This window comes from Leuciscus leuciscus (genome assembly GCF_965113295.1).
Source record: "Leuciscus leuciscus genome assembly, chromosome: 11".
Taxonomy (NCBI): Eukaryota; Metazoa; Chordata; class Actinopteri; order Cypriniformes; family Leuciscidae; genus Leuciscus; species Leuciscus leuciscus.
Window position 1 is genome coordinate 32109261 of NC_138735.1, and position 22222 is coordinate 32131482.

Here is a 22222-nt window from a genome sequence, read left to right on the forward strand (position 1 = left end):
AATTACGTTTTTTGTCATAATTTTGACCTTTTTATGTCATAATTATGACTTAAATTTTTTTTCTTAAATATGTGCCTGAAATTGCCTTTCATTGTTTATCTATGTAAACATGTTAAAAAGATGATCAAGATGATCAACGCTCGACACCTTGCGTTTTTATGTATTTATTTTTTAAATAAAGAAAAACAATGTTTCTTATACTATATTATGACACAACATCACTCTGCATGTTCTGGCACTTATTTCTATTTCTTTATTCATAGGCCTACAGACTACAGTACATCATGCTCCCGCGCTGGCGGGTCTTCTTGGCGTGACGGAAGTGACGTCACGGCGTCAACATGTAAGATGGCGACGCATCACAGGCAGAATGCAGCGGGGCGCAGGAAAGTGCAGGTGACTGTTTCACACTCGCGTGTGGGCTTGTGGTGTGTGTGTGCTATTTGTGCGATGATAGTGTTGTTCAGACTGTAGATCGCGGTTGTGACGGCTGTTTTAAACGCGTGTGTGTGTGTGTTTGTGTGGCGCAGAGGGAGATGGAGGCCAGGCTGTGTCTCAACATCTAGTGTGCTGCCTATCAGACTGCGATTTTGGGGCGTTTTGAGTCAGGTGTCTAAGAATGCTGCATACTAAGTCTGTATGGACAGCTTTCTGCAACCCATGATAACACAAACTCGATGTGGCGGAGTTTAAATCACTGTTATTGGCTGCAAATGGAAAGATTTAGCCGGGTTTGGTCACAGATTTCGATTTTATAAGGTCACGTCGTGTCATTATGACAATAATCCTTCCATACATTATGAACATATGGGAATATGCTTACTGAATACATGACCATATAAGCACACAGCATACTGAACATATAGTCACGTGGTTACCATGCATATGTGCATAAAAATAATGAACATTTGAAGATCTACACACATAGGCTACAAAATATATTGAGATATATATATATATATATATATATATATATATATATATATGAGTATATTGCTATATCATGCCTGCATACTGCGCACACATTTTACATGTGTTTGTCATGAAGGTGTTTTTGCTTTCCAGTAAAAAATGTCTATAAATGAATAGTCGTCATGGAGTAACTCAATTAAAATCAGTTCTGAACTTTATTACTCAACTTAACCTTCAGAATTTTTTTTATTTTTCAGAATAAAAAAAGTGCTTAATTACACTGACGAAATTCCATTTTATTTTATTGTCATGTGTAATAAATGAATACAAGTAAAGGAGTAAAAAAAAGGGCTAGAAATAAAATTAACTCAAGTCTTTTCTTAAGTGTAATTCTCAGATGGCTTGTATTGGCTGTATTATATATTCATATGCCCTCATTTAAACGCTTTACACCGAACTCACATTTTAGTTCTGTATTTTACCTCAGTCTTACGCTTCTTATTACTTTATAAAACTTTGAAAATAAAAGCTAAATGGATCTGCATGAATCATAAGTCATGAATCTAATCTGCATGAATCATAAGTGGCATCAAAAGCGGTGTATTAAGAGCTCCTTCCATCCTTGACTTTGATTTATTGTACCATGACTACTGTATATTAGAGCTGCTCGATTATGGCAGAAATCGTAATCAATTATTAAATCATAAACAATTATTTTTGGTCAATATTGAAATCCCGATAATTGCTGGGCGATATTATTATGGCAAATAAAGTATAACCATATTATCATTGTACATCCAAATGTGTTTTCTAAAGTTGTTGGTTATTTTAATGCACATTTTGTAAAATAGGGGATATACATTTTCTGTGTATTTTCTAAGTCATAATTAACTAAGACACAGAGAAAGTCATAATTATGACTTTTTATCTCATAAATTAGATTTCTTATGACATAAAAAGCCTAAAATTATGATTTTGTCATAATTTTGACTTTTTATGTCATAATTATGATTTACAAAAGCATATTTTTTGTCTTATGTGCCGAAAATGGCTTTCATAGTTTATCTATGTAAACACGTTAAAAGATGATCAATTTGCATTAAAAAAAACCGCACCTCGACACCTTGCATTTTTATGTATTTATATTTTAAACAAAGAAAAACAATGTTTCTAATACTATATTATGACACAACATCAAATAAATGATCACTGTGCGTGTTCTGGCATTTATTTAGGCTATATTTATTTATTCACTCAGTACGTTACGCTCCCGACTCGAGCGCGAGTACGATTAATCGCACAGCCCTACTGTATACATGCCGTTCTCTTAGTGCTCTCTTCGGTGTCCGAGTAATCGTTAAAATCTCTGCAACTAGTTCTGAGCATGTGTGTGTGTGTTGCAGGTGTCGTATGTGATCAGAGATGAGGTGGAGAAATATAATCGTAATGGAGTCAACGCACTACAGCTGGATCCAGCTCTGAACCGGCTCTTCACCGCTGGACGAGACTCCATCATCAGGATATGGAGCGTCAACCAGCACAAGGTAAACCTGTCCATGTGATCTCAAACCTGATTAGAGAACAGTTCTTCCCTGGATCTGGCTTATTCTAGCACTTACCTTTTCTATTCTATTATTTATTTATTTATTTATTTATTTATTTATTTTAAACTTATTTAGTAAGATTATGCCTGAAAAGGTTTTGGATTTTTTTTTTTACCATATGTTAATAAAAAAAAAAATTTGGGTCCCACTTTATATTGTACTATGTACTTACACTGAAATGAATAATTTGATACAATGGACTTATTGTGTACATACATCAGGGCTCCAGACTAACTTTTTTCACCTCCGTCCTGGAACCGTCCTGAAAAACGATTTGAACCGTCCTAAAGTGAATGTCAACCGTCCCAAAATAAACATGTTGTTTCTGTACTTTGTTATTATCATCTATAGTTGTTAGTTACATAATAAAAACACCATTAAAATGTTTATGATATATATTATTATATTTATTTAGCTCCATTCAAAGTAGTTATCTGTAAACAGGTAAAAAACAGATTTAATAAAAAATAACAGGAGTTAAATGCTTTTTTGTATTCATGCAGAACAAATATGTGCAGTTCATGCAGATAAAAATACATACAGCTCAAAACGTTTTTGAGTTGGTTGGATTAAAAAATAACAAATAAATACTGGTGACTACATATCTCAAAAATATCATCATTCTTTATTCTTTCAAGCAGCAGACATATTTATTTGTATGAATTAAATATAATGAATCATTATTAAAGCTATTAACGAGTAGTGAATGCTTTTCTCTTTTTCTTTTGTTGCTTGATCAATATTAAGGACACAGACCGCATTAGGTTTATCACTGTCTGTCACTTTAAGACATCGGATCATGTCCAATGACGTGCACTGATGCACATCCGATACACTCAAAACTGTTTAAAACATAACCGACATAGTTTACGTGAATACTCTCCAAAACGGACATTTCGACATAATATTGTGTGTATTTGTCCACTCAGACACGAAAGAGAGCTCAGTTCAGTACTCGCGCGCTGTATAGGTGTCTATGTGCATGGCTGCACGCTTCGGGTCGGGTGTGTGCGCACAGAAAACCGTACCGAATAGAGCTCTTTTTTTGCGTCGTCACTCTTATTCAGGTCTATATGTCTGCTCTACTCATTCTCCCAGACGTTTAAGTTTTTTAACGTTTTATGAGACATGCATGTCAGCCCGTGTGCCGCTGGGTAGATCAGCACGTTACAGTACACATGTGCGCATCAAACGCAGGACATCAGTTCTGACTGGATCGCTTCCCAAATCGTCACTATCTAACATTTTTGTCTAGGTTTTATTCGTTGACGAAAATGTCAATAGATTTTCGTCATGGTTTTTGTCATTCAAAACTAGTTTTATTTAGTTATCGTCTCGTTTTTGTCTGTGAAAATAAGCCATGTGATAGATGTACCGCGAAACAAGTCTCCGGGTGAGTAACCGGCCAGTGATAGTAACTATAGTAACAGCATGAGAAGACACGCTCCGTTGTAGTCAGCGCTTGGTCGGTTAATTTTGGCATTTTCTAAGTAAGTTACCCTAATAGGCTAGTAATAAATGAACACGCATACAAAAATGTCTTTCGTCCTGTAGGCGTCCTGGAGAATATTTCTGTTCGTCCTAAACACATTTTCTATCGTCCCCAGGACGATAGGACGCCGTTAGTCTCGAGCCCTGACATACATGTTTTTACATTGTACTTATAATTTGTACTTTTTTTTAATGTAAGTACATAAAGCCACTTAATATAAAGTGGGACCAAAAATTATATAATATGACTTGTGTGTGTTTGCTTGGTTTTATTGTATTTATATGATATTTGTATTTTTGTAATTACATTTTTGCCATGAAAATAGCCTTAGAAGCTGACATGGCATAATAAAATGATCGATCGATCGATATGAGCGCGCAGCCATCTTTATAATGTTGTCTTTGAACGTCCGTGTTTGCGTTAGCTCTGTATGTCTCTATGGCATCGCTGTCCAGGAGTGATTAGCTGGTGAAGTGGGTTTACTTGTTGTAAAGTTAATGAAAGTTATCATGAGGATTGTGATGTTTAAAGCAGATGTCAGTAGACAGGGAAGATTTTAAAACGAGCTGTTCATTCATAAATGCGTACGATCGCTGTGAAAATACGGACCGGAAGACAAATGACAACGAGCGCAGCGCTGAAAGGGGGTGGGGCTACAGAAGGGGCGGGGCTACAGAAGGGGCGGGGCTACAGTAGGTCTATACAATTCTATTTGTTTTGTTTTTCTGATTAAAAAAAACCCTTGCTATGTGTACGACTAACTGAGACGTGTTACAGCTCTCGTGTACGGTTGTCCTCTTGCTGGTCTGATTGCTTCTGTTGTTCTCCTCGGTGGATAAAAGCGTCTGCTAAATGCTGAACTGTGAATGTCTTGCAGCAGGATCCGTACATCGCATCAATGGAGCACCACACAGACTGGGTCAATGACATCGTCCTGTGCTGCAACGGCAAAACACGTGAGTGTCTGACAAGTGCAGGGCCTTTGTTGCTTGTGTACAGCACAGATATATATATGTGTGTGTGTGTGTCTCTACAGTGATATCCGCATCATCAGACACTACAGTGAAGGTCTGGAACGCACATAAGGGCTTCTGCATGTCAACGCTGCGGACGCACAAGGTACTGTCATGTGACTAATGACTCCAGAGCTGCAGGAAAATAACACTCTTCACTAGTGAAGATCCTGAGATGATTTTTGAATGATAGAAAGTGAGAAAAGGTGATGCAGTGATTCATACATGTGAGACGGCACCGCTTCCTTATTGTATATATATCCGGTAACACTTTACAATAAGGTTCATTAGTTAACGTAAACTAATAATGAACTGCACTTCTACAGCATTTATTAATTTTAGTTAATATTAATTTCAACATTTACTAATGCATTATTAAAATCAAAGGTTGTATTTGTTAACATTAGTTAATGAAATGTAAACTAAACAGCTGTATTTTTATTAACTAACATTAACAAAGATGAATAAATACTGTAACAAATGTATTGCTCAATGTTAGTTAACTAATGAACCTTATTGTAAAGTGTTACCAGATATCCTTAATTGTTTATCTTAATTATTTTAGCATTAGCATGGTCACATGGGTAGCATCCTGAAGATAGCTTTATTTCTGCTGCTATACGTGGGTCTGCAGGCCATTCATTTTTATATGTATTTAAATACAGTGTCGTTCAAAAGTTTGGGATCTGTAAGATTTGTGATGTTTTTAAAAGAAGTCTCTTCTGCTCACCAAGGCTGCATTTATTTGATTAAAAATACATAAACAAAAACAGTAATATTGTTAAATATTATGACAATTTAAAATAAATGTTTTCTATTTGAATATATTTTAAAATGTAATTTATTCCTGTGATCAAAGCTGAATCTTCAGTGTCACATGATCCTTCAGAAATCATTCTAATATGCTGATTTAATGCTCAAAAAACATTCATTATTATTATCAATGTTGAAACAGTTATGTATTCAATGTATTCAACATTGGTAATAATAATATACATTTCTTGATCATCAAATCATAATATTATACTGATTTGTGAAGGATCATGTGACACTGAAGACTGGAGTAATGATGCTGAAAATTCAGCTTTGATCACAGGAATAAATTACACTTTACTATATATTCACATAGAAAATTCTCAGAAAATATATTCTCAGTTATTTTAAATTGTAATAATATTTCACAATTAAACACAGTGTGCACTGTATCTGGTTATTATTTGAATAATTCTTTTGAATAGTTTTTTCATTAGTATGTTTGTGTGTGTTTATGTAGGACTATGTGAAAGCATTGGCGTATGCTAAAGACAAAGAGCTGGTGGCTTCGGCCGGGCTGGACAGACAGATCTTCCTCTGGGACGTGAACACACTCACAGCACTGACCGCATCCAATAACACTGTCACTAGTGAGTTCTCAATTACTCTGATTCAAATTACAGGGCGACTGATATAGATTTTTGGCTCAATAACAATACAGATTATTATATTTAAAGTCCCCCTGTAGTCAGTCATTTTATCCCTTAAAACTCATCTTTGATCACCAAATGACACATTTAAGCGTTTTTTCATTAAAATATCTTGAATGTAACTCGACACCCTCGCCTCATTTAGTATGCGCGGTTCTATGAATATGCAAATGAGCCCCGCCTCCACTCACTCACTCAGCTCAGAGATCCACTGGTTGACGATCACACGTTGATCTGATTGGTTACAAGGTAGTTTGTGACGTCAGAAACACCAGCGATTTCAAAACGTGTTTTTGAGAAAATACTCAGCAATGCTGTCGACTTATGAATTTACACATGTTTTGTCTTAAAGCATATTAAAAACATCACATAGACATATAAACAACATTAAAAGCTTGGTTTTAACCACAGTGGGACTTTAAGTGTCTAATAACTGATATGCAGAAAAAAAAAAACTACTTTTTGATATTATAATGGCTGTAACACTTTACAATAAGGTCTTATTTGTTAACATTACTTAATGCATTAGGTAATATTGAACAGTATGTGTTTTACAGCATTAGTTAACCTTTGTTAATGTTAGTTAATCAAAATACTATTCATTATTTGTTCATTTTAAGCCGCTTCTAAACCGTTCTCTAACAAATGAAACCTTATTTTAAAGTGTTATGACTAAATCATCATTTATTGGTCTATTGCAGTGGTTTTCAACCTGTGGGCCGCGACGATATTGCAAGGGGGCGCCAGTCACTATTAATACTAATAATAATTTTGGTAATATATATGTAAAACTGTCTAATTACATATAGTTTAATATATAATGAAATAACAGAAAATAAATATTAAACTGTTACTGTGTATTCACTATTTACGCTCGCTGTTCGGTTGTGTTGAGAATAAACCACCAATACTTTTGCTGCATACTGTAGGCTACAACAGATTTAAACATGGATGAATGGTTATCAACAGGGTCGCTGAAAAGGACAAATGCAGATGTTTCTTCATCTACAAGTAAGGATAAATCTTCAGCAATGCCTGACATCAAAACGACTAAAGCTAGACCCAGAAAATACAGTAGTGACTAGCTAGCGGTAGTCTTCACATGTGTGGGAGAACAAGCAGCCGTGTTGCTTTATATTATTTAGCTTATTTTAGCTTTGCACATTATTTTACCGGAATGAGCTTTACGTCAAGCCAGATCTCCGTTTGCAACAGTGTTTAGTATATGCTAAACGATACCAACCTTAGCATTAGGTGAGGAGGATTTCAGCTGTTAGTCTCTTAGCACCCTCAGTTGAAGCTGTAATAATAGGATATTGGCAAACGCTCCAGATTTACAACGTGCTTTTGCAGGGTTGAGCAGTGTAGCCAATCACAGACATATCTGTTGATTCCGTGAATGCAACGGCCAATCAGAGGCGTTTAAGTTAGACAAGTTAGTCCACCCATCACTCAAAACGCCAGAGTTTTAGTTATGCAAGCTCGTGAATCCTCTCATTTTAACAAACACAGTGTAGACCGGATGTAAAGAGATGTATTGTGCAGTGTAGACAGCATTGATTAAAGGGATGGTTCACCCAAAAAAGAAAATTCTCGTCATTTACTCGCCCTCAAGTGGTTCCAAACCTGTATAATTTTCTTTATTCTGTTGAATACAAAAGAAGATATTTTGAAGAATGTTTGTAACCAAACATAAGTTTAAGCCTTGGCAAAATAAAGATTCAAGCGCAAGAAGACACTAAAGAGAACTCGATTCGTTATTTACGCGCTGCATGGGAAGTTTTATGTGCGCAAGCATCCGAAGTGACAGCGCGCAAATACTGAAATGAGCTCTTTCGCTTCGTCTTTCACTTCGTCTTCCACTTGAACGGACAATTTCGCCAAAAAAGTGTCCAAAATGCCCATCTCTGCATTATGCTAGTAAACATAGCTGGTTAAGGCTTAAGTGAACATAAACAGTAAGAGAAAAATAAAAAACGTGTATCATTATATTAGATCCGTGCCTTCACTCTTAAAGTGACAACAGCCTAATCTAGTGTTTTACATTTGATTACTTTATTCAATGTCTCTTCCTGAAAACTACTGTTACTTTTCTTTAATAATGTTTTAAATGTATATCAGTGAGGCTAGTAGTTTTAGCTGTGGCATTGAGATTGGAATAAAGAATTGTGAATTTTCACTGGTATCTAAAATTTTGGTTTCATGGCCAGTAAAAAAATGTTTAAGGCTAGTAAGTTTTCTTAAGTCACTGGTCAATAGCAGGTGTGGCAAGAAGTTAGTTTTAAGCTCTGCTTAAAAATATTTGCCAAAAAATATCTTTCTTTGTGTTCAGCAGAACCAAAGACACTTATACAGGTTTGGACCAACTTGAGGGTGAGTAAATGATGACAGAATTAAACATTTTGGGGTGAACTATCCCTTTAACTCTCAAAATTGCAATGATTGACATGGTGACCATAGCAACGGACGGGACAAAAGTCTGATATTTCTGCATGAAGGCTAGAGCAGCTGATTTGATCCTGGGCTCGATAACCCATTATCTGACAAAAATAGTCGGGTCCGTTACAGTTCTTGCAGTGGGCCGCGGAAACTTGCGTGTTTGGTTGTGTGGGCCGCGAGTTGGAAAAGGTTGGGAACCACTGGTCTATTGCAATCACAATCCAAACAATAGATGAAATAAGTTACTTTACACTTTCATTTGGTGCCTTTTATCAGTAGACCCAAAATCTGTATTAAAGAATCAGTGAATTCTGATTTTAAGTTTGTGTTTAAAGATAAATGTCTCTTTCTTTATGCTATACAGCGTCTTCTCTCAGCGGGAACAAGGACTCCATCTACAGTTTGGCCATGAATCAGATGGGGACCGTTATAGTGTCGGGATCCACTGAAAAGGTTTGACATTTTAATTTCTGAGTGAAATAATCTTAATGATAAATCTCAATTTCTGCCGTGCAACATTATTGTTATGCAGCCTTGATTACATGTTCCATCCATCCATCCATCCATCCATCCATCCATCCATCCATCCATCCATCCATCCATCCATCCATCCATCCATCCATCCATCCATCCATCCATCCATCCATCCATCCATCCATCCATCCATCCATCCATCCATCCATCCATCCATCCATCCATCCATCCATCCATCCATCCATCCATCCATCCATCCATCCATCCATCCATCCATCCATCCATCCATCCATCCATCCATCCATCCATCCATCCATCCATCCATCCATCCATCCATCCATCCATCCATCCATCCATCCATCCATCCATCCATCCATCCATCCATCCATCCATCCATCCATCCATATTTAATTGATTTGTTGTTCTCACTTCAGGTTCTGAGAGTGTGGGACCCGCGCACCTGTGCCAAACTAATGAAACTGAAAGGACATTCAGACAACGTCAAATCACTGCTGCTAAACAGAGATGGAACTCAGGTTAGATCAAGACATGTGATAAAATATTTTCTTCAACTCCCCCTTATAATTGAGGGTAATATTTGAATAGTTTAACAACGCATGTTCAATCTTATTCACACCAATTATAAACACCAATCTCAGGGTCAGATTTACTAAACGGGACAAATTAGCGCGAGAGTGCAATTCCACAAATGTGCGGATGGGAGTGGTAAGTTGTGCGCGTGATCTACTGCTCTAACACAGTCAAATCAGTTACATAATGAACAACGCAATCTACCAAGAGCAGCGCAAATTAGCATTGGGACTGTGAAATCCCAGCTAAAGAAGCCACAGTACGTTGAAAAGAGCCAGAGGACAAGAAATGAAGGGTTGCAAGAAGTTTGGATGCACCAGGTATTGCGTGACTCCTTGTAGTTGAGGGACTACAACTACAAGTCATCTTTTATTTCCTGCAGCAAGTTAAAAATAACATGGCTTGGCAAACGATATGTTCGGATAACGTCTTCCTCTGGCATTCCAACGAAATGAATACGAGTGGAAAACATTTTCTCCATTCGACCACGCTCTCTCTGTTCTCTGCGGTGTCTCCTCCTAGCAGCAACTATTGCAGACATGTCGCAAAATGGGTTTAAGACATGCTTTTTTGGGGGGCGTTGAATAATATCAGTAAATTGACTAGCGCAAACATTAGTAAATGGTGTTGCGTGATTCATTTCAATACTCTCCTCCCATAAATTTTGCGTTTGAAAGGGAAACTCCTACAAATGCAATAAGGTCAGCAGCAAAAACAACTCAGTCTACGCCCTTTCAGCGCTAATTTTGCACTGCGTGTCTTTAGTGAATCCTGACAGTAGTTTATTAACGCCAAAAGAGGGTTTGCACTGGCACAAGCTGTTAGTAAATCTGGCCCTTGTTCTTATTGACTGTAGAAGAGATTAAAACTACTAGATGGTGCATTCAAGTCCTCCTGGGAAGTTTGTACTAACGAGGTGGGAAGTCGTGTTTACGAAGTCACTTCTGTCGGAGTAAGATGGCGGTGTACTTTACACAAATATACAGCAAGGTTCTTAAACTCTAGTTCTAGAGGAACAAAGAAATGTGCATCAGGTGTACTTTGGTTTTTAAAATGTTTTTAATTCATTTATGAAGCCACTACAAACTTTATGGTTACATATTTCATTGTCATATTATAATGACATCATATTCTGAGCAGGCATTTAGCGTACTTCACTGTAAATAGAAAAGTCTAGCAATATCACAGCTAAATACCTTTAAGTATTGTGTTATCCCGCCATTTTTCTCAGTGACACGCCCTCACCTCGTAAAGAAAATCCCACTCGTATTTACGACATTGTGGTGGCGTTCATGTGCACTCAACTCGTAAATACGATCTTAATGAGATGACTTGAACTGACTGTCTGTGCTGTTGTGTTCAGCCCTGGTGTGTGTGTGTGTGTTCAGTGTCTTTCAGGGAGTTCTGACGGGACGATCCGGCTGTGGTCTCTGGGTCAGCAGAGGTGTATCGCCACATACCGCGTTCATGATGAGGGCGTCTGGGCGCTGCAGGTCAACGAGGCCTTCACACACGTGTATTCCGGGGGTCGCGACCGCAAGATTTACTGCACAGACCTGCGCAATCCTGACATCCGTGTGCTGATCTGTGAAGAGAAAGCGCCTGTGTTGAAGGTGTGAAAGTCAAATACTATAGCAAAATGATGGAAGTTTATTTAACTTCTTATTTAAGAGTCAGATTTCTGTTGTAACATTTCTGGGTCTCATATAGAGTGTGTGTATGTTACATATATGTATATATACGACCAGAGCTGGATGGTAAGCTGGTATGTTCTGTTAAAGGTTTTTAAAAGTCATTTTTGTGGTCCGATATTGATTTATTTACAATATTGACAGGATAAAGATAGAGGAGAATAGTAAAACATATTGTCTGAAGTCCACAATCAAAAGTTATATTGTCGCTGTAGGGTGGAAACCTCGTATCTCCATGTTTCGTCATTCGTCATTTTAATTTGTTTTCATAAATCATTACTATTGGTCACTCTTTACATCTGTCTGTGGGTTTTACAAATATTTAAGCAATGAAAAGTATTTAAAAGAGCTTGTGACTCTATCTCGTAACTCTATTGGCTCCTCAAACTGTCAGTCAAACCTCATAACTCCGCCCACCTCTATCATGAATGAACACGTTCTGGAGCGTCTCTGCTCGTTTTCAAAGCAGTGATAATTAAAGAACTGGTTCTTTTAATACATATATTAAGGCTGATGTTTTATGTATTTGAGGAGCAGAAAAGAGTGTCTTAGTCTTAAATAGCCTGTGTGAAGCACTTCGTCTTTATTAATATAAGATTTTGTCCAAATGACAGTAAAAAAGTGCCCACATAAAGCTACAGTAAACTTTATTACCTGTAAGTTGAAGATAACATAATGCGGTGCACTTACTGCCTCAGATGTGGCCGTTCTAATGACGCAAATGATCAAAACGTGTACAAAACTGTATAAAATTCGCTGGTCAAAACTACATTTGAGCTTGATTTTGGTCAAATGTTAATAATATATTGACATGCAAATGTCTGACCATACTTAGTCACAATATCCGCTTTGACAACATGGTGTTTAATTACTTTAAATGTTTTCGTTTTTTCCATTTCCTACAAAGTTGCGTTTATGGAGATTCAAGGTTTCCGCCTGACAACAACTCACAAGCATAGAGTGTAATACAAAGTGTGTCAAGTATGTATAGGATAAATGTTGTATTGTTAAGATTGAAAAATAAAGTGATCTCCATAGACTTCAGATCTAGGGTGGAAGTTTATGCCTCCAACACCTGCGGCAGCTGTGGACCACGACCAGGTAATGGAGAGTAAGGTAAAGTCACTGAAGTGTGAATGTGCTTGGGTGTCTTCCAGATGGAGCTGGACAGGTCAGCTGATCCGCATTCGGCCATCTGGGTTTCCACCACGAAGTCCACGGTTAATAAATGGGTAAGTGCAGCTGGTGTCCGGCGTGACGTGAGCGGAAACAGCACCTGCTCCAGCTGTGGTGACGTCACACACTGAGCTTTAAGTATTGTGCAGCGCGCTCGTTTATGCATGAGGGTCATTATTTAGTGGCGCTTTTCACTGGATGTGGTCCAGTGGTATTATTTTAAGGTCATTGTGTTGCATGTTATCCACTCTATTCTTTATGTAGGAGCAGGCGCAGACATTAGTAACACCGTGTCCTAACCAGACGCGATGCAATGAGATTCCAGCGACAAATAATTTGTCTGTCCACACTAGACACGATGCGACTGCGAGATGCATCAAAATCAATCAAAACCCACAGCCAATCTGAACAGTGTGTGGGTGGATTCAGCCAATCAGAACAGTGTGTGGGCGGAGTCTCGTGGCACCAGAGAGTAATCCTGACGGCACTGGCAAGAAAATGGATAAATAGCTCCATAATCAAATTCACAAATATTAAACCATTTAAATATTATTAAAAATACATAGGCTGAGTTACTAAAACAATCTTTGTCAAATAATACACTTGTTTGTTCACAGTTTGACCGTTCTTGTTTCCATTTGTTTAATTTCAAGATCTGAGGTGAATTATCCATTGTTGCTTTTACAGCTACAAAGCTGGAGCACTAAATGATGTTCAAAGTCACATGACACGCTTTTAACATTAAATAAAGCACATAAACAGCACCTGAGATCATCATCGCCACACTTTGTGTTTGTTGTTCCAGCGCGACGTCGCAGAAAAATAGAAACCGTTTCTAAAATAGACTCGTCGCGTGTCGCCGTCGCGGCTGGCTAGGACACACACTCTGATTAACATGGGAAAGAGGCATTTTATCGCGCGTCGCGTCACGTGTAGTTAGGACACGGTGTAAAAATGATTGTGTCTGGCTTCTGGTGTCATCATCTTCCAGTTGTTTAGTTATGTCCTCAGGTCGTATCTTTAAGTGGTCGAATCATGCATGGCCATTGGTACTCGCACATACACGCGAGTTTATGCTTTTCATCTGCAAAAATATCTCTCATAGCAAAAATTACAACATTGGCCATCATCACAAATATCGTTTTTTCTCCAAATATCAGCATTGTTACAAATTTGACATTGATTTTATACAACAGTTCGTTAAACAAGAAGTTAATATTAAGTGACTTACATTTTAGACACAAAGTTGCTTGTTTTGCACTATTTCGCCAATGAATATTGGTCCAAATAAAGTCACAGGACTGTTTTGCATCTCTGAGCGACACACAGCAGTGTTTCATTACTGAATCATGAATGACTCACTCGTAAGGCAGTCAAATGCTTCTTTCCTGAATGAATCAGCTGTTTTGAATGAATCGGTTGAATAAATGATTCAATGACTCACTCATTAACAGTGACTTGCTGCCACCTACTGGCGGTTTTAATTTCACATTTAAAATATCTTAAAAAAAATAAAAAAAATTCTAATATCAATATTCAACGTTTTATGTTTAAAACATCAAAACGTTATTTCTGCATGTGTAACAGCCGGTTAAACACATTCATGTCCCTCTGATCTGCATTAAACAGTCTGTGTATATGCATTTTGATTGACAACAGCCCTATTGTGTTTTATTAGTCTAACTGAATTTATTCATTAAATGTAATGATTTGACACTAAAGATGATACATACATTTAATTAGGTTAGAAAAAATTACTTTATAAAGGTAAAAATGCCCATTTAAAGGTAATAATATATTGAAACTTATTAGAAAAGATGATTTGTGTCACTGCTGTGAACTGACCAACACACAGAATATGAAGAATACCAAAGACTTTAGGAGTCAGTCCTAAACCTGCCAACGTACAACACAATAAACACACAGCGAAATATAGAGTAATTATCGTTATCGATACATCTCTTGGTTCTCTTGGCAAATCTTGGTTTTATGTTCTATGTCTATATTGATTTTTTTTTTTTTTTTTTCACAGTCTCTGAAGGGAATCCATAATTTCCGAGCGTCTGGAGATTATGACAACGACTGCAGCGCTCCGCTGACGCCTCTGTACACGCAGCCCGAACAGGTTATTAAAGGTACGACCGTCTGCATGATGTACTTCAGTCTTCAATTGTGTCTCTTTAGTGTGTTAAAGACACCAGGAAATGAGCTTGATGACAGTTTTCATTGTATTCTTCTGTGTTATGCTGTGTATACACAGCGATGTATGTTGGCGTATCATCCAGAGAAACATAAACATAAAAATGACTCAGGATATGTATGATGATCAGCTTTAAACCGTATCTTCAGCATGTTGATTTGATGTCTTGACCTCTAGGTGGCGCCAGTATAATTCAGTGCCACATTCTGAATGACAAAAGACACATTCTGACCAAAGACACCAACAATAATGTGGCATACTGGGATGTGCTCAAGGTACCGTGTTAGATTAACCTTTATATTCATTGATTGATTCGAATGCTAGCTGTCGTGTAACTGGTTTGCTTTCTGATGTTTTTCAGGCTTGTAAAGTTGAAGACTTGGGGAAGATGGAGTTTGATGAAGAGATCAAGAAAAGGTTCAAGATGGTTTATGTGCCGAACTGGTTTTCAGTGGATCTGAAGACGGGGGTGAGTCTGTGTTTCACAGGGTTCCCACGGGTCCTTGAAATCCTTGAAAGTTTGTGAATCTTAAAAAAAAAATATATATAATTCAAGGCCCTGGAAAGTTTTTGAAAATGAACACGCATAGATACAAGTCTAGTTTTCAGGATCAAATTCCATATTATTCCCTCCGGTCCGCTAATGTGTTATTTCGCCAACACTTCGTGGCCTACGCATGCTAGCTTACTTGATTTACGTTAGTTACGCGTTACTTTGAGGGTATTGGACCTGGAAAGTCCTTGAAAGGTCCTTAAATTTGAAGTTAACCGAGGTGTGGGAACCTTTCAACACAGATTTAGTGTTTGTCAGGTCTGTTAGGAATCTTTTGGCTTTTGATTGACAGATGTTGACTATAACGCTGGACGAGAGCGACTGTTTTGCGGCCTGGGTTTCTGCTAAAGACGCTGGATTCACCAGTCCTGACGGATCCGACCCTAAACGTGAGAACGACCTCCAGAGGCTTATGTTTATGGTGACAGGTGTGTCCTGAAGGTGTGTTAATGTGTTTGTTGTGGCGCAGTGAATCTGGGTGGGCTTCTGCTTCAGGCTCTGCTGGAGTACTGGCCTCGCACACACATCAACCCCATGGATGAGGAGAGCGAGCTGAATCATGGGAGCGGTAACAACACTCTGCCCTAATCTAAAACACTCATTATAATATTTAATAGTATAAAATAAATGTATATGTATTGACAAATATAAATATTTTATATTATAAGTTTTATACTTGCAGTATCATTTATTATATATGCTAATTATACAAAATATTATTTATTATTCAGGAATTATAAACTTTTAATAACTTTTTAATATAATATATAACATTTTATCAAAAAAAAATATATGTAATGTTTTACTATATATTACATTTACTATACATTATACATATATATTTATTACTTATAATAATAATTATTATAATATAAATCTACACATAATATTAATAATAATTATTATTATTATACAGTAATTATATACTTGGATTTAATGTTTATACAATATAACATTTATATTTATTTACATTTAATAATATCCAAGTTTATAATTACTATATATATATATATTTATAAGTTTCTTCTTCAGATGATGATGATGATGATGATGGCATATGTTGTGTGTTCGCTCAGTGAACGGTGAACATGAGAGCCGGATACAGAAAGGAAACGGATATTTTCAGGTGCCGCCACACACTCCGGTGATCTTCGGGGAAGCGGGAGGAAGGACATTATTCAGGTGTGTGTGTGTGTGTGTGTGTGTGTTTAATCACGTCTTCAGATGCTGGTGTTCAGTGATGAAACGAATGTGTGTTTGTGCAGGCTGTTGTGTCGAGACTCCGGCGGAGAAACTGAGTCCATGTTACTGAACGAGACGGTCCCGCAGTGGGTCATCGACATCACGGTGGACGTAAGATCCTGATCACGTCTCCAACAAATGTATTATACTCTTTCTTTCTGCTATTTAAAGCAAATTGATCTAATTCTCCTACAGAAAAACATGCCCAAATTCAACAAAATCCCATTCTACCTCCAACCACATTCATCGTCCGGAGCGAAGACGTTAAAGAAGTACGTGTGTGTGTGTGTGAGAGAGAGTGTGTGTATGAGAGAGAGAGTGCGTGTGTGTGTGTGTGTGTGAGAGAGAGAGAGAGAGAGAGTGTGTGTGTGTGTGTGTGTGTGTGTGTGTGTGTGTGTGATGTTTCAGTCTGAAGCGACTGGATGCAACAGTTCTGGATGTAAATGAGAACCGCATTAGAATGCATAGCCGTGTGTGAGAGAGAGAGTGCGTGCGTGTATGAGAGAGAGTGTGTGTGTATGAGAGAGAGAGTGCGTGTGTGTGTGTGTGTATGAGAGAGAGAGTGCGTGTGTCTGTGTGTGTATGAGAGAGAGAGTGCGTGTGTCTGTGTGTGTGTGTGAGAGAGAGAGAGAGAGTGTGTGTGTGTGTGATGTTTCAGTCTAAAGCGACTGGATGCAACAGTTCTGGATGTAAATGAGAACCGCATTAGAATGCATAGCCGTGTGTGTGTGTGTGTGTGTGTGTGTGTGTGAGAGAGAGAGAGTGCGTGTATGAGAGAGAGTGTGTGTGTGTATGAGAGAGAGAGTGTGTGTGTGTGTGTGTATGAGAGAGAGTGTGTGTGTATGAGAGAGAGAGTGCGTGTGTGTGTGTGTATGAGAGAGAGAGTGCGTGTGTCTGTGTGTGTGTGTGTATGAGAGAGAGAGTGCGTGTGTGTGTGTGTGTGTGTATGTATGAGAGAGAGAGTGCGTGTGTCTGTGTGTGTATGAGAGAGAGAGTGCGTGTGTCTGTGTGTGTATGAGAGAGAGAGTGCGTGTGTCTGTGTGTGTGTGTGTGTGTGTGTGTGAGAGAGAGAGAGAGAGTGTGTGTGTGTGTGTGTGATGTTTCAGTCTAAAGCGACTGGATGCAACAGTTCTGGATGTAAATGAGAACCGCATTAGAATGCATAGCCGTGTGTTTGCAGGGATCGGTTGTCGGCCAGTGACATGTTACAGGTGAGGAAGGTGATGGAACACGTGTATGAAAAGATCATTAACCTGGACAGCGAGTCTCAGACGGGCGGTTCGACCGGAGAGAAGCCCAGCGAGCAGAAAGAGGAGGAGGACATGGCAGTGCTAGCGGAGGAGAAGATCGAGCTGCTCTGTCAGGATCAGGTCCGTCTCAGATGAACACACCAATACCAGTGCAGGACTGTTCATTACATCGCTTTCACACAGTCAGATCAGTGCTTACAGTTTCGATAGCAGTACCAGTGAGATTTAACCACTCTTGAAGCTATTTCTTAATCTCAACATGCGTCCGAACAGGAACCTTTGTTTAAACTTAAAGATTACTATAACAACATTACTATAACAACATTACTATAACAACATTACTATAACAACATTACTATAACAACATTACTATAACAACATTACTATAACAACATTTGTTTCAAAGCAGCTTCACAGAAAAGCATGATGTTAATTAGGGATGCACCGATATGAGCATTTTGGCCGATACCAATAACTGATAATTCTTTATGCTTGAAAGTTGATAAATCTAAATAAAAATTTGAGAGCCTGATTACCAAAACAAAAGTCTCACCATTAAAAGCCGTGTCCCAGCACACAATCATAATGTTCTCATTATAATCTTATGTAGCCGATACGTCAGACTTGCGCTGCACATGATGCACTGACTGTATTTTCCTTTTTTGAAGTGATTCCAATCATATTTCAAGCAATTCAAAGTAGGGCTGTCACTTTACGTTCGAAAATCGACTGCACAATCGATCGGACCAGCCAACACAAGTTTAGAAAACGAAAATAGGGAATTGATTTTAACGGCCTTCTCTCGCGTCACACAGCGACTGCAGGCTCTGACACACACACATAACAGCAGATTATACTTCTGCATAATGTGTCTCTTGCATACAAAAATGTGAATTCTGCCGGTATTCAGACTACGGGCAGATTCGGGCTACGGTCTACTATTGCCTACGTAGCTGAAGTTTGTTTGACATTTCTAATGGTAAACACAGCCATGTTGAAGCCGGCAGTGATGTTTGTCAGTGATGTTATGGCAGTCCACTCTGCTTATTGTTTTTGGAGAATGTTGCACACCTGTTTGTCATTGTGCACGAAACTTCACGCCAATAAATCATCAGGAATAATACTGACTTGTGCGTCTCCAGCGCGGCGCGCCCTCTTTACGTTCGTCCTAATGCCTGTTAGTTGTCCGTGGATTTGCCTATATTTAGCGTTTAAAATTGAAACATCTTTAGACATGGAAAATCGATTTTACAATCGATTCAATAAACTCTTATGTCTCAAAAATCGAACAGGATTTTTTCACAAAAGTGACAGCCCTAATTCAAAACCATCATGTTGAACAGTGCGCATCTGAAGTGTCTCCAAAATAATACATTTATCAGCTTAAATATATCAGCCAAATTTTCATATCAGGCCGATAACGATAACATTAAAAAGGATCATATATCGGCCGATACCGATATGGTGGCTGATATATCGTGCGTCACTGATGTTCATGTTTATAATATCTTTATGCCTTATAGTTGCATTTAGCAGATCAGAGCTGGGCAATAATATACTTACATATTGCAATAATACATACAATCAAGCAGTTAAGATTGGCTATATATCGCTATGGCACCTCTTCACAGTGACAGAATTAAGATTATTTATGATGATGTTGAAAGATTGGTATTTAGGGATGTATGATATATCATCCACCATATCAGTATCGGCCGATATATGATCCTTTTTTAATGTTATCGTTATCGGCCTGATAAGAAAATTTGGCTGATATATTAAAGCTGATAAATAATGGATTATTTCCTTCAGCTGAGACACTTCAGATGTTCAACATGATGGTTTTGAATTGATTGAAATATGATTGGAAAATACAGTTCAGTGCAACATGTGCAGTACAAGTCTGTCATATCGGCTACATAAATTATAATGAGAACATTATACTTGAGTGCTTGGGACACGGCTTTTAATGCTGAGGCTTTTGTTCTTGTAATCAGGCTCTCAAAAATTATATAAAAATGTGGATTTAGATTTATCAGCCAATATATCGGTTATTGGCTTTCAAATATAAAGAATTATCGGTTATCGGTATCGGCCAAAATGTTCATATCAGTGCATCCCTATTGGTATTCATATGTTTTTTACATTTCAGTATCATCAACTAGGACATCATCAGTAATACTGTAGCATGTGTGCTAATCAGACCAATAAACCTGCTAAATGCTTATTATTTCCCTAATTAACCAGTCATGCCAAAGTGAAATCTCCTAGATCTCAGATCCCCTGTGTATAAAAATGAACCGAATGCATCTTTCTGACATGTTGCATGTCTTCCGGAAGGTTCTGGATCCCAACATGGACCTGCGAACGGTGAAGCACTTCATCTGGAAAAGCGGCGGCGACCTGACGCTCCACTACCGGCAGAAATCCACGTGAAATCCCATCGGATCCATTCGCAACCCTTCACATTCAAAGCACACGCTCACCTGCACTTCCCCGGTTCTGTCTGACGTCTCGATCATCAGGCCGTCGGTGTCACGCATGTTTATCCCAGTGTGAACAAGCAGGAGATCTGTGGAGAAACGCTCAAAGACGTGACATGGAAAGGACAGTGGCTTTACCTGTTCGTTCACCTGTTAGGTTTAATTCTTTTCTCTTGGCATGAATTCTCTCTCGACGGATGCCATATTGAACATGTCCGACTGCTCGAGTTGCTTTGTTTTTTTACCGCCCCTCTTCTCATTTAACATTCCAGTCATGTGTTTGTTGCCAATGACGTCATCAAATCCCTCTCGCGGCATGAGCGGAAAACCAAGTCTAAGCCGAGGACCGCGTCTGGAACTGCTCTAGAACAATCACCAGTTTATAAACGTCTGGTAAAACTCCCAAGAACGCCGTTTCCCATGATGCATCTCTCTCACTAACGTGCCGTGATCATCAATGCATCCATTTTTGTACATATATTGTAATTATTTTGTAGTCAACTTGAACTTGAGTTGGAGATTAGGAGGTTTTTATTTACTTTTTCTTTTTTAAGAAAAATGTACGGTATCTTCAAAAAAGGTGCTTTTCAAATGTAAAATATGATGATCGAAGTGTAGAGAGAGAAAATACTCATAACGTTACAAGTGGTAATAGTTTTTTTAAAAAGGAATAATTCTCCCAAAATGGACAATTCTTATGCATTTGTTGAATTTTTTTAATATGGAAAAGAGCGGCATGGAGATTCTTCAGCATATCGGTTTAAAACCAAATGATGCTTTTCATTTTTGGATGAATTATTCTTGGATACGACTGTTTGCTGCTGAGCGTTATCTTTCCTTCCTGTGTATCCACAGGAAAATATACAAAAATAAATGAAAATATATATAAAAAGCAATGAACATTGAAGGATGACATCACTGGATGGCAGTCTCTGTTCATGTTTTTAATTTATGCAAAACTAAAACTGTTCTGCAAACGTTTGTCAATCATACGAAGATTTGCACAGTGTTCTAGCAAAATGTATTAATGTATATATATATCTGGTCTTAAAGACAAATAGGATGATAATTATTCTAGTAATACAGAACCATCAGAAACTAAACCGAGAGACTAAACTGCGCTGGCTCTGAAAGGTTTTAAACCGTGTCTACACCCCCTGTATTTATGCTTCCTGTGTTAATTGTAATTATATGCAGTATATTTTGGGTAAATAACAGCTTAATAAATGAACCAATAATGAATGAGTTTGAATGTAGACGGGCTGTTGTTTGAATGAGATCCGGATGTTCTCCTGCTTTTCCCAGAGATCCGCTTTTACAGGCTCATCTGGTTATTAAAGAACTCAAATGATTGTTAAATGGATTAAATCCTTCTTTAATACGTTTGTATGATTTATCCTGATAAGAGAGCTTGAGATGGTCATAGCTGTACAGTAAAGCAGGTTAGTACTTTTGAAATTATACTCTAATATCTTCAGCAAACTGATCTTCATATTTAACGTCTGTGTATTTCTCATTTTCAGAAGTGGAACGTTGTGTCTGCATTTGCATGTGTCAATATTTCAGAGGTAAGCATGTGAATGTTTGGCTGTGTTTAATCACAAGTGACGCGTCTCAAGCGCTGATGCATGTGTTCAGA

At 38.0% G+C, this 22222-nt stretch overlaps 1 protein-coding gene across 4 annotated transcripts; it reads left to right on the forward strand.

Moving 5' to 3' along the window:
* The first annotated feature begins 303 nt into the window (after positions 1 to 303).
* wdr48a (WD repeat domain 48a) lies at positions 304 to 21825 on the forward strand. 4 transcript variants are annotated; one of them, XM_082183448.1, is made up of 20 exons: positions 304 to 396; positions 2316 to 2456; positions 4886 to 4964; positions 5045 to 5127; positions 6295 to 6424; positions 7454 to 7495; positions 9288 to 9376; positions 9832 to 9933; positions 11377 to 11601; positions 12837 to 12911; positions 14888 to 14990; positions 15233 to 15330; positions 15417 to 15524; positions 15901 to 15997; positions 16078 to 16176; positions 16685 to 16790; positions 16874 to 16961; positions 17046 to 17122; positions 18031 to 18220; positions 20441 to 21825. In XM_082183448.1, the coding sequence occupies exons 1-20, from the start codon at positions 349 to 351 to the stop codon at positions 20534 to 20536; spliced, it is 2076 nt and encodes a 691-aa protein (XP_082039574.1). In that variant the 5' UTR covers positions 304 to 348; the 3' UTR covers positions 20537 to 21825. The 4 variants fall into 4 exon arrangements, with proteins under 4 accessions (XP_082039574.1, XP_082039575.1, XP_082039576.1 ...); XM_082183449.1 differs by having other exon boundaries at positions 4889 to 4964; XM_082183450.1 differs by lacking the exon at positions 7454 to 7495.
* The last annotated feature ends 397 nt before the right edge of the window (positions 21826 to 22222 follow it).